Source organism: Bos taurus, chromosome 25, assembly GCF_002263795.3.
Source record: "Bos taurus isolate L1 Dominette 01449 registration number 42190680 breed Hereford chromosome 25, ARS-UCD2.0, whole genome shotgun sequence".
NCBI classification, from domain to species: Eukaryota; Metazoa; Chordata; class Mammalia; order Artiodactyla; family Bovidae; genus Bos; species Bos taurus.
In genome coordinates this window covers 27967626-27980730 of record NC_037352.1, presented here as the reverse complement: position 1 = coordinate 27980730, position 13105 = coordinate 27967626, and the positions used below count along the sequence as shown (strand labels likewise).

At 51.4% G+C, this 13105-nt stretch overlaps 1 protein-coding gene across 1 annotated transcript in view; it reads right to left on the bottom strand.

Annotated features, from left to right (window-relative positions):
• The window catches only part of LOC101904377 (beta-glucuronidase-like), a 71068-nt gene that overhangs the window by 9155 nt on the left and 48808 nt on the right, over positions 1–13105 (bottom strand). Inside the window, 11 exon segments of the mRNA XM_059881690.1 lie at positions 2808–2943; positions 4711–4887; positions 6479–6563; positions 8616–8762; positions 9086–9264; positions 9482–9634; positions 9974–10059; positions 10062–10160; positions 10337–10479; positions 10663–10826; positions 11177–11362. Of these exon segments, the coding sequence (XP_059737673.1) occupies positions 2808–2943; positions 4711–4887; positions 6479–6563; positions 8616–8762; positions 9086–9264; positions 9482–9634; positions 9974–10059; positions 10062–10160; positions 10337–10479; positions 10663–10826; positions 11177–11344 (1537 nt within the window). The 5' untranslated portion in view covers positions 11345–11362.

The following is a 13105-nucleotide window of genomic DNA, read 5'->3' as shown; positions in this document are numbered from 1 at the left end:
TATATTAACACGTATATATAGAATTTAGAAAGATAGTAACGATGACCCTATATGTGAGGCAGCAAAAGAGACACAGATGTAAAGAACAGTTTTTTGGACTCTGTGGGAGAAGGCAAGGGTGGGATGATTTGAGAGAATAGCATTGAAACATGTATATTATCATATGTGAAACAGATCGCCAGTCCAGGTATGACGCATGAGACAGGGTGCTCAGGGCTGGTGCACTGGGATGACCCTGAGGGATGGGATGGGGAGGGAGGTGGGGGGAAGGGTTCAGGATGGGGAACATATGTACACCCATGGCTGATTCATGTGACTGTATGGCAAAAACCACCACAATATTGTAATTAGCCTCCAATTAAAATAAATTTTAAAAAAAGTTTAAAAATGTGAAACATGGAATTACCATATGATTCAGCAATTCCATTCCTAGGTATATACCCCAAATATTTGAAAACAGGTATTCAAGCAAGTACAAGTACTTGTTTACAACAGCACCATTCACAATAGCCAAAAGGTAAAAACAACTCAATACTCAAAACATGCTATATCCATACAAAGGAATGAAGTGCTAATACATGCTACAACACAGATGAGGCTTGAATAATTATGCTAAGTGAAAAATGCCAGACACAAAAGATCACATCCAAATGAGAATTTCAGGACAGACAGATCCATAGAGACAGAAAGTAGGCTAGTGGTTGCCAGAGGCTAGGGGAGGGGGGTAGTGAGGAGTGACTGCTTCAGTTCAGTTCAGTTCAGTCACTCAGTCGTGTCCCACTCTTTGCAACCCCATGAATCGCAGCACGCCAGGCCTCCCTGTCCATCACCAACTCCCGGAGTTCACTCAGACTCTCGTCCATCGAGTCAGTGATGCCATCCAGCCATCTCATCCTCTGTCGTCCCCTTCTCCTCCTGCCCCCAATCCCTCCCAGCATCAGAGTCTTTTCCAATGAGTCAGCACTTCACATGAAGTGGCCAAAGTACTGGAGTTTCAGCTTTAGCATCAGTCCTTCCAAAGAAATCCCAGGGCTGATCTCCTTCACAATGGACTGGTTGGATCTCCTTGCAGTCCAAGGGACTCTCAAGAGCCTTCTCCAACACCACAGTTCAAAAGCATCAATATGCTATCTAGGTTGGTCATAACTTTCCTTCCAAGGAGTAAGCGTCTTTTAATTTCATGGCTGCAGTCACCATCTGCAGTGATTTTGGACCCCCCAAAATAAAGTCTGACACTGTTTCCACTGTTTCCCCATCTATTTCCCATGAAGTGATGGGACCAGATGCCATGATCTTCCTTTTCTGAATGTTGAGCTTTAAGCCAACTTTTTCACTTTCCTCTTTCACCTTCATCAAGAGGCTTTTTAGTTCCTCTTCACTTTCTGCCATAAGGGTGGTGTCATCTGCATATCTGAGCTTATTGATATTTCTCCCGGCAATCTTGATTCCAGCTTGTGCTTCTTCCAGCCCAGCGTTTCTCATCATGTACTCTGCATATAAGTTAAATAAGCAGGCAATATACAGCCTTGACGTACTCCTTTTCCTATTTGGAACCAGTCTGTTGTTCCATGTCCAGTTCTAACCATTGCTTCCTGACCTGCATACAGATTTCTCAAGAGGCAGGTCAGGTGGTCTGGTATTCCCACCTCTTTCAGAATTTTCCACAGTTTATTGTGATCCACACAGTCAAAGGCATTGGCATATAAAGCAGAAATAGATGTTTTTCTGTAACTCTCTTGCTTTTTTGATGATCCAATGGATGTTGGCAATTTGATCTCTGGTTCCTCTGCTTTTTCTAAAACCAGCTTGAACAACTGGAAGTTCACGGTTCACGTATTGCTGACGCCTGGCTTGGAGAATTTTGAGCATTACTTTACTAGCATGTGAGATGAGTGACTGCTTCAGTTCAGTTCAATTCATAGTGAAGGCTTGTGTTCTCTTTCTTTTTCCTCTTTCACTCTTACCATTCTGATTTTCTTTCTTTTTTATCTTTTTTTGGCCATGCTGCGTGGCATGAGGAATCTTAGTTCTCTGACCAGTTCAAACCCATGCTCCCTGAATTGGGAGTGCAGTCTTAACCACTGGACCACCAGGAAGCACTCCCCCCCATTCTGATTTTTAACTGAACTTTAACCTTCCAAAAACTTGTCTTTGCCCAAAAGTAATAAAACGTAGTTCCCACTGTTATCAGTTCTTCCCTACCTTCCCCAGCTTGCTCTCCTCAATTTACAATATATCAAGAAGCTAGTAACCTACAGGGGTAAAAAGATACAGGAAACGTTCATTTGGAAGTTTCTCATTGTTCTCACTTGAGAAAGTACAGACCATGTTCACTCTGAAAGCTTTTAAACACTCCTACATTCAAAACCATTTGATGATACTTATCTGTATTTGGTGAACCTGTCTTTCATAAGCAAATCATATAAAACAGACTGAAATGTCTTAGGTTTCTCAGGCTTTGTACCTTACCCTAGAATCACGAGTGTATCCCAGTAAATCCAATTCAAGATCCACTTTTTCCTCACACTGTTGTGAAACACAGAGGAGAGCTGGCCACCTCTGCCTTGAGACGGATGCCTCTCCCATTTACTTCAGAAACTGATTTGCATTACTTGCAGCACACAAGTAATCAGCTGCTTGCTCAACACAACTGACTTTATCCTAGGAAATCCTCTGTGTAGCCTGCTTTGATGATATCAGCCTTCCCCTGCTTGTTTCCGGGGTTCTTAGAACCAAATGTCCTGAACTAACACACCCACCAGAAACAATGAGAAGGGATACATCCCATGCATCCAAATGCCACTTACACTGGTTAGTCATGAAATCGGCAAAATTCCAGATGAGCTCGCCAACCACATATTCTTTGCGTTTTTGGTCCAGAACCGCATGATACTGCTGGGGCAGGCCTTTCTGGTACTCTTCACTGAACATCAGTGGTGGATCCTGGAATTCAAGGCAGAGACAGAAGTTAGGAGTCACAACCAGTAAAACTGTAAACATTAGATAAAAATAAAGACCCATGTATTGACGACCCAAATATCTGTCCTTGTGGTGGGCTACAGTGCCTGCAGGACTTGCTGATACTGGTGGAGGGCCAAGCTAGTGTGTGATATAACCCAGGGTTAAAAAAAAAAAAAAGGATTAAAAAAAAACCCCTTAATTAGTAACTGCTTCATTAATAAACAGGATATATATATATATATATATATATATATATTTTTTTTTTTTTTGGCCATACTGAGCGGCTGGTGGAATCCTAGTTCCTCAACCAGGAATTGAACCTGGACCCTCAGCAGTGAAAGTGCAAGTTCTAGCCACTGGACAACTAGGGAATTCCCATTAAAGAGAATTTAATATTTGCTTTACTTTTTTCCACCTCTATTCCCCACTGCAGTCTTACAACTGAACTACACTAGGAATAAAAGTACGTCTCTGGATAATAAATTTAAAACCCAAGGCTGAAGTAGCTGCCAATGCATAATTTGAGCACTGGCGTGACTCAGCTTTAACTTCACACCAATTCCCCTGTATCTCATCTAGGTAAGGAGCTGCTGTTTAGCCCATTGACTATTCAACAAATCATTATTTAGCATCTGCTTATATGCCAGGCATTAGGGACAAAGTAACAAACTAGAAAGATAGGGTCCCTGTCCTCATGGGCTTTACAATCTGGCAAGACACAAGCTCGAAGTGTAACAAGGGTGAATTGGGAGCATGTAGTGTGTGGGGGGCGGGTAGGAGGAGGTTAGTAGGGGGCGCAGACGGAGGCGGGGGCCACAGAAAGCTTCACTGAAGCTGAGACCTGTCAGGCGAGGAGGGGAAAAGCAGAGGCCACATCTATGGACTCAGCCTCCGGAGAAGAGCTCACGTCTGTCATGTGCTAAGATATAATGATCTTTGAGGTGTTCTTAGAGCTTAAGGTCTGCGTTTTCATCTCATGGGAATTTGTGGGGGGTGCTGGGTCTTTGACGCATGAGGATGCAGCACTGCAGTCATCTTACAAGAGAACCAACCCCTGTTGGCTTTGGTCCTCCTTCCCAACGAGGATTAAAATGTTATTATACAAGACACACTGCAGATACCACTGTGGAGTGCTTAGGAAGCCAAGAGAAACACAATTTAATCTCCCTCCTGGAGCCCCCGGTCTGGTCAAGGAGAGAACGAAAGAGAGCATGACAGCTCACGGTGTTCCTCTGCCCAGCTAGGTGGGGTCCTCCTCCCCAAAGAGTGGACACCTGAGCTGAAGCATGACCGCTGAGTCAAGTTCCATCAGCTGGGGTTATGGAGCTAAGAAGGGCTTCCTGGGCAGAAGGAAGAGGCCAGGCCAGCACAGGAGCCACCAAACAGAACAGACTAGGATCTGGGACTGAAGGCCTGGGAGAGGGCAGAGGACGCGGACAGCCCTGAGCACAGATTACGGCTTCATCCTGTGGGGTCAGGGAAAGCCAGGGACAGGACAAGGCTTGGATTTGTTCCAGGGACCACTTGGGCAGCTTGTGGGAGGCTATCTGAGGACCACGCACATGGAACAGAGGCTGAGTCCGGGCCGGCCGTGTGGAGAGGCAGCTTAGGGAAAGCCTGGTTAGCTGTGGGAGGTGGCCAGGACAAGGGAGGGACGGGGAAAGAGGCAGATCTCTAGTCTGGGGCCGTGATGACTGACATCACTGTCCGAGAGAGGGAAAAAATAACTCCCATCTTCGATGCACTTACCTCATGAAACCCTTCAATGGCATCTGCTCCGTACTCACTCTGAATCATCAGCTTCTGATAGGCCTTATACAAGTTCTCGAACTGGGTTGCCAACTGCAGCTGAATCACCTCCATGTGCCCATAGTCGTGGTACCAGGAGTAGTAACTGTTCACACAGATGATGTCCACGTACGGCGCCTGCAAGAGCATGGGGAGAGGCCACCAACCAGGAGAGTGGAGGACTCACACTCGGAGTGCTTCTGGCAGAGGAAGTAAGGAGTGAGTGCGGAAAGTGCGTTAGATGCGCACGTGTAGGAAATAATAGTCAGAAGGGACCTGAATGGAGCGAGTGAAGGGAGCAAGCCTCTCGTTCTGGGCCGGCACCCCTGACCTGGCTGCAGCTGGGCTCTGGGGAGGGCGATGAGAGGCAGAGCTGGCCCCAGGGAGCCCATCCAGACTGGACTTCCTTCAACCCTAGGTGGTGCTCCTGTCACTAGTCATCCCCTTGGCCCAACTGAGGGCCGAAGGCAGTTTTCCCCTCACAGAGCCTCCCAAGTCCCCTTTATGAGCTACTGTCATGGGCCCTGAAGAGATTGGACAGTTCCCTCCTGGGAGGGCAGCCCGGGTTGGGGGCAGCACCGCCGGGAATCTGAGCAATATGCTGCTCGGTGGACCCCAAAGCTCACCTGAACGCACGCTCGCCTGCAGAGTCTGTACTGGGACCCACGCGGTCCATCTCTCCCAGGGGGCTGCAGCACCCTTCTGAGCTTGGGGCGGAAAGATGCCGCTGGGAAGCAGTACCTCTGTGTGGGCACGTGACCACACTCACACATCCCAGTGGGTGAGCCTGGCAACCTTCTGGGGGACCAGCACAGGCTCCCCTGCCCACTAGAGCAGGAAGGCATGCCACTGAGACTTTGAGACGCCCAGGTCGCCTGTGCCCTGCTGGTGTTCCACCACAGTCGTGTTCCTTTGAAGGGATGGCCCCGGATCACTAGGGCTGCAAACCGTCGGTTCCACGTGAAAACGACAGTGCTCACACTTACACGTGAACACAGTGCTTTCTTATCCGCTCTTTCTCGAGAGGATTTCGCTTTCTGGAGCACTTCTTAGTACTGGTCTCAGTTCCCTAGTGAGGCATCTTCTTGCTCCTGTTTTATAGCTTTTGCGCAACAACTCAACACAGTTTCTGAGGGGCTGCTGTGCCCAGGGACTACGAGAAGAGCCATGGGGTCCAACCGGCTGGGTGAGCCTCTCCCTTCAATTTTCAGTCCCCCTGACACTGGATCTCAGCAGTGGTTCCCAAAGCCGAATGATGCCTGGAATCACTGAGGAGTTTTTTAAAAACTCAGATTCCTATCCTGGACATTATAAATCAGAATCACAAAATCCGGACCTCTGTACTTTCAAAAAGCTTCCCTTTGTGGCTCCAATGATCAGCCAAGTTGGAGAAACACAAGTCAATGATGACTTTAAGCTCCCTTAAACCTCTGCCCCTTTCTGAGCATATTAAACTTGGGGGCATAAAATTAAATCAAAGTGCAGAGAAATCGATGAGTTGAGAATGAACTGAGAAGGAATTTGACCTCCCTATGCCTGACCTCCTTAGCGTCAAGAAGCTACACTGCCTGGCAAATCACTCCCTGGCAGCTCTCTTTAACCCAAAGAGCGTCTATGGAAATGGTCAGACTGGCTGCTCGTGGTCCCTCCCAGCAGCTCATGTCAGCAAGCATCAGGGCAGGACAAGAGGACAGGCAGAAGGAAGATGTGCAGAGACCCCCAGGCTCACCCCCAGGTCTGCTTCATAGTTGGTGTTGGTCACAAAGGTCACGGGCCGGGAGGGGTCCAGGGTTTTAGTGTGGGCAATCAGTGTCCTGTTCACGGAGGGCAGAAGACACGGTGCCGTCAGTCAGGGGAGGGCCTCAGGTTCCCCTCCTGAACCTCTCCTTCCCATCTTCCCAGACAGAACACCCCCAAGACAGGGCTCTCCTCCCTGCCTTCTAGGGCATTTCAGGTAAGCAAACGTGCTCCTCGAGACATCATGTTCCCTGACATCATTCTCTCTTCCTCCCTCCCCAGATCTTAGCCCCCTACCCGTCCACCAAAGGGGGCCATCCTCAAGAGAGGAGAGGCACAGCTGAGATCTTTGAGCTGGGCGCTGCCAAAAGCAAGTTTCCTCATCTCCGACAAAACTAGGATGTTGTGCAGGTTAGGATGAGTATTAATGTAACACATCACTAGGGAGTGTGTCCTGGGAGGCAAGCTGTGCACTGGGCACTCACTAGAGACTTAAATACATGTATTGGCTTGGCCAGAAAGTTCATTCGAGTTTTTGAACAATGTTATGAAAAAACCCAAATGAACTTTTTGCCCAACCCGACCTCCAGCTGTGTGTCCAGAGCTCGTCTTTGCCCAGGAAGGTCCACTACTCAGAGCCTCCATCCAGGACAGGGGGATGCAGGCAGTGTCTCCTAGGGAGTATTTCCATGGCCTCTGCTGCCTCCGCAGTAAGTGAAATCATTCCCCATGCCCAGCTATGCTAAAATTGCAGGATGGCAAGAAAGAGAAGAAACCAAGGACCACGCCAGGAGGCTGGCCCACTGTGGGGAGATGGCCCCTCTGTGAGGTTTCTGCCCAGGACAATGCCTGGGGTGTGGCGGAAGATACTGGTATGCAGTGAACGGACAATGAACTTCAGGTGACCTGGTCCTGTCTAACAACGTAACTTTAGAATAGTCAGAATATGCACGTCTTTGAAAATCTGTTTATAATTATATGCCTAGGTAAGTCGGCTTTATAAAGTTTAAATCCCCTTTACAGGTGAACTCAAAAGCATTGCAAAGTGGTTTTGTGCAGTTCTAACATGTACTAAATTTCCCAGGAATGGGGACAGCATAAATATCAAGGGAAGACACAGGTGGCTTAGTGGTAAAGAACCCGCCTGCTAAGTGGAAGACGCAGGTTGATCCCTGGGTCAGGAAGATCCCCTGGAGAAGGAAATGGCAACCCACTCCAGTATTCTTGCCTGGGAAATCCCAAGGACAGAGGAGCCTGGTGGGCTACAGCCCATGAGGTCGCAAAGAGTCGGACACGACTTAAGGACTAAACAATAACAGCAGGGCTTGGTTTTGACTGGAGCTCTGTCGGCCATTGCTCAGTGCCTCAGAAAAGGGCAGAACAGAGGGAAATGCTGCTCGCAGCACCACAGTTGCTGGCTATGCTTTCCAGCCCTATATCAGCTTCTGTAGCTCTGTTTTCAGGGAGTTTCCCAGAAGGTGCAAGCGCCTGACCCATTCAATGGCCCTTCTGGAGAGTCAGGTCACAGATTTATGTATTCTTTGACAACTGTCTCTTCCTTATGTCAGTCAGGCCACGTCACTATCTTTTTTCTTTAATTTGAAGTTTTATGTAGCAGCAGGTAGGCTCCCCACTCCAGTAGTCTTGCCTGGAAAATCCCATGGACGGAGCAGCCTGGTAGGCTGCAGTCCATGGGGTCGCAGGAGTCGGACACGACTGAGCGACTTCACTTTCACTTTTCACTTTCATGCATTGGAGAAGGAAATGGCAACCCACTCCATGTTCTTGCCTGAGGAATCCCAGGGACAGAGGAGCCTTGTGGGCTGCTGTCTATGGGGTCGCACAGAGTCGGACACGACTGAAGCGACTTAGCAGCAGCAGCAGCAGGTAGGTTAACTCTGCATTTCATTTCAGGTGTGACAAGGAGACACTCGTCTGAAATCATAATCTGGGTGGGTGAGTATCTTGTCCCCTGAATTGACCAGGGATGGATGCACCTGGGCTGGAAGCAGCCCACACCCACTGCCAGGCCCACTGACACTCTCCCATGGCTGCCAGGCAAGGCTGAGCTGGGCCAGCAGGCTGCGGTCTCAACGGGGACCCGGACCAGGCAAGGCAGGAGCACTCACTTGAAGTAGTAACCAGCCGGTTTCAGGAAGGAAGCGGGCTCATTGGCCAAGGACCACATTACAACGGCCGGGTGATTCTTGTCCCTGCGGATCATTTCCTCCATCACCTCCAGGTGGTGTTGCAGAGACACGTTGCTGAAGCTCTCGCTGCAGGCCAGGGGAGGAGAGGGAACAGGTCAGTCTGATTTTCTTTCCCTCTAGTAGAAACTCTGGGCTTCCCTGATGACTCAGTGGTAAACAACCCGCCTCCCAACGTAGGAAACACAAGTTCGATCCTTGGGTCGGGAAGATCCCCTGAAGAAGGAAAATGGCAACCCACTCTGGTATTCTGGCCTGGAGAATCCCAAGGACAGAGGAGTCTGATGGGCTACAGTCCATAGGGTCCCAGAGTCAGACATGACTGAGCGACAGCATGCACGCACAGGCTGTGGAACTGGGGGTGTCGCCCAGTGCAGGCAGCCGGCACTCACGCCAGCACGATGCCCACACCAGGGCTCTCGTCGATGACCACGACCCCGTAGCGGTCACAGGGCTGCAGCACCTCCTCCGCGTAGGGGTAGTGGCTAGTGCGGAAAGCGTTGACGCCCAGCCAGCGAAGCAGGTTGAAGTCCTTCACCAGCAGCGGCCAGTCAAAGCCCTTCCCTCGAATCTGGAGGACAGCAGAGACGGATGAGCCCCTGCCCTCGACTCCATCCCAGACACGTTTCGTCCAAGAGCCGGGACCGCCGGAGTCACCCCATCAGCCCGCTATCGAGGCCAAGCACAGGCAGTGGTTTGGGGCGCTTGGCTCTGAGCTGCCCTCAGCCACTCCAGGGGCTGCAGGGAAGGGGATGGTAAGAAACAGGGACCCAGGAGCCCCTACTCACGTCTGCATCCTCATGCTTGTTGACCCCTCGGAAATAGAACGGCTTCCCATTGATGAGGAACTGGCTCTCGGTGACGGCCACGGTGCGGATCCCCACCAGGAGGGTGTAGAAGTCAGACACGGGCCCCACGGCCATCTGCGCCGTCAGCTTCACCTGCGAAATCGAGCACTGGGCATGAGGCAGCCTGACCGGCCTGAGCCCCATGCAGCCTGAGCTTCACAGGACAGCCCCTGGCAAATCACCGCGGCCCACCTCTGGGTCTGCAGGTGGAGAGAGGCAGAAATTATATCTGCCGTGAGCAAGAAGAAACTTTTGCCCACACTGCCGCGGGGCTTCTCTTCCAACTCGGCCTCCCCACCAATGGCTGAAAAAATCAGGCTGGGGACTCTTCAATCCAATGGACCAGGAAGCTGAGGGGACCAGGCCTGCTGAAGCTAGGGCTGCTGGATGGGGGCAAAAGGCCTCCCCCAGCCCAATCCTCACCACCATTACCTCCAACGAGTACAGGTAGGCAGGGTGCTCGTGCATCAGGTACGGCCACCAGAGGTGGGCACTGGGCACCTGCAGCTGGCCCTCGGCCCTGCCCCCTTGGCCATAACTTTGCCTTCCTCATCCAGAAGAGACACGTCCACTTGGAAGTGGTCACTGCCCTGGACGATGATCTGGTAATTCACCAGACCTACAGGAGACGAGAGATCAGATGAGAGAGAAGAGGGGGGCATGTGGCCTGCGGTCCTACAGGTGAGAGCACCTTGAGGAGGTGGATGGGAGAGCCCGTCTCCAAGGGGATCTTTCCAAACAGGGAACCAAGCCACTCTGGGCCTGGCTGAGGGCAGATCCTGGCAGGAGCCTCACCAATGTCTTGGTCCACGTCAGTGGTGACAGTAATGTCATCCATGTAGGTGGTAGGCGTGGTGTAGAGGAGCATGGACCGATGCAGTCCCGCGTAGTTGAAGAAGTCAAACTTTGTGTTCTGGACAAAGTAACCCTTGGGGTACCTAGGACGGAGCAAGGGGACCGTGGCCTTGTCCTGAATCCTTCGATCTCAACTCACATGTCTCCCTGGCCTCCAAGAGCCAGGGCCTCACCTCTGCTGAAGCCACCCTGTCCCCTGGTAGGAAGACGTCTGGGCAGGGTAGGGAGTGGGGGTGGGAGCGGGGGCTGGGCAAGGTGCTGCTCACATGGAGGGGTCCGTCTTGTAGAGGATGGTCCCAGGCGGCAGGGTGTGGGGGGACAGCGTGTTGTTGATGGCGATGGTGATGCGGCAGGAGGACAGGGGCCTCCTGTCAGCCTCAAAGGGGAGATGGCCCCCCTCATGCTCGATCACATGGACCCCATTCACCCACTGCAGATACAGGGAGACAAGCGGAGGGGGTGGGGGCTTGGCCAATTCCGGCACACCCTCAAACACAAGTGCAGGATGAGGGAAGCGGACAGAGTGGGGCAGGCTGAGGGTTCTGCCAGCTGCCAGTGACCTCGGGAGCGGAAGAAAGGGGCTCCAGGGGAACAGAGGAGACCACCCTCCGCCACCCAGGGCACAAACCCAGTGTGGGGCCTTAAATGTGCCCCCGCCCCCACATGTACCCCAGAGGCAGGCTGTCAGGTGACGGCTGGGAGCAGGCACCCCAGGACAGCCCATGCCCCACCCTGCCCCACACCTGGCCACCGGCTCTGCCTGCCGCCCGCTGTACTGACCACAATGGCATAGTAGTGGGCGCTGCTGATCCTCAGAACCACTCTCATGCCCACGTCTTCGGTTCACCACTGGGGCAGGGTGATCTCCCGTTCATACCACACCCAGCCAACAAAACTCCGCAGCTGCCCATCCTGGCCCACGTTGTTGAAGCTGGAGGGCACCGGCATGTCCTGGGTAGGGCCGGACTGAGGAGACAAGGGCGGGAATCAGGTCCAGACCACCCGGGAAACTAAAGGGCCAGGTCCCCCAGCAATTCCGCCTGCAGGACAAAGCTGGACAAAATGACTTCTCCCCAGGGCCCTTCCTGGCGGCCCAGCAATAAGGAATCTGCTTTGCAATGCACGGGACACAGATTCGATCCTGGTCTGGGAAGATTCCACATGCTGCAGGGCAATTAAGCCCAAGCACCAAAACTAAGACTGGATGCAGCCAAATACTTATTAGGCTGCACGTTAAAATATTAAAAAAAAAAAAAAGATGTCTCCCAGACCCTCCCGGATTCCAGACCACCCTACCAGCAACTCACCAATGTCTTTCATGGACTCATTTAATTTTTACGACTCCATGAAGCAGACCCAGTGACTCACTCACTCACTCACTCACTCAAGGGTGCGCAGGGAACAGCGCATGGCGTTCTAGGCGCTGGGAATAGAGCACTGAGCACGGCCTCTGCTGTCACTGAGCAGCTCTGTGTAAAGTGTGGAGAGGCGCAGGGAGCTATCTTGGGGTCAGGGAAGGCCTCTGGGGGCCAGGGCCCATGAGATACAGCCTCTGGACATCCTGGCAGAACCTGAGCCCCACAAGGAACCCACTGAACCTCTTGACCCTGAACACCTCAGGAAGAAGGCAAGGCAGGAGCGGACAGATAGCTCAGTGAGTCTGGAAGCAGCTTGGGGAAGAGCTTCCTGAAGACACAGATGGGACACGGAGCTCGGAGGAAGCGGGATTCCCTGCCCCTCACAGCTGTACGCCCAGTGGCTGGCCCATGCCCTGCCACACAGTGAGGACCCAGTAAATTCTGACTGAATGAATGGATAACTTTCTGATGACACCAACAGCAAGGACGCTTGTGTCCCAGGTCTGGTGGGAGCAGAAGTTCTTTCTCAGGGCAGCGGGCACCGGAGTTTCCATGGAAAGGGGTGTGCCCAGGGCCACAGCCAGCCTGGGGCAAGAAGGATAGCCAGAAATGAGACCCTGACTAAGAGGAAGATGATCAACTGACTGCCACCGGGAGGAAGGCTGGCCGGGGAGCCGGGGCCGCTTTGCGGAGGAAACTGTGAGTGGGGCACGTGCCCGGCTCCCCCGCCCCTTTCTTCCTGTGATGAGGGCTGAGCGGCAAAGACTGAAAAAAGAGGAAAAGGTCAGTTTTCATTCCAATCCCAAAGAAAGGCAATGCCAAAGAATGCTCAAACTACTGCACAATTGCACTCTTCTCACATGCTAGTAAAGTAATGCTCAAAATTCTCCAAGCCAGGCTTCAGCAATATGTGAACCGTGAACTTCCAGATGTTCAAGGTGGGTTTAGAAAAGGCAGAGGAACCAGAGATCAAATTGCCAACATCCATTGGATCATCAAAAAAGCAAGAGAGTTCCAGAAAAACATCTATTTTTGCTTATTGACTATGCCAAAGCCTTTGACTGTGTGGATCACAATAAACTGTGGAAAATTCTGAAAGAGGTGGGAATACCAGACCACCTGACCTGCCTCTTGAGAAACTTATATGCAGGTCAGGAAGCAACAGTTAGAACTGGACATGGGACAACAGACTGGTTCCAAATAGGAAAAGGAGTACGTCAAGGCTGTATATTGTCACCCTGTTTATTTAACTTATATGCAGAGTACATCATGAGAAATGCTGGACTGGAAGAAACACAAGCTGGAATCAAGATTGCCGGAAGAAATATCATTAACCTCAGATATGCAAATG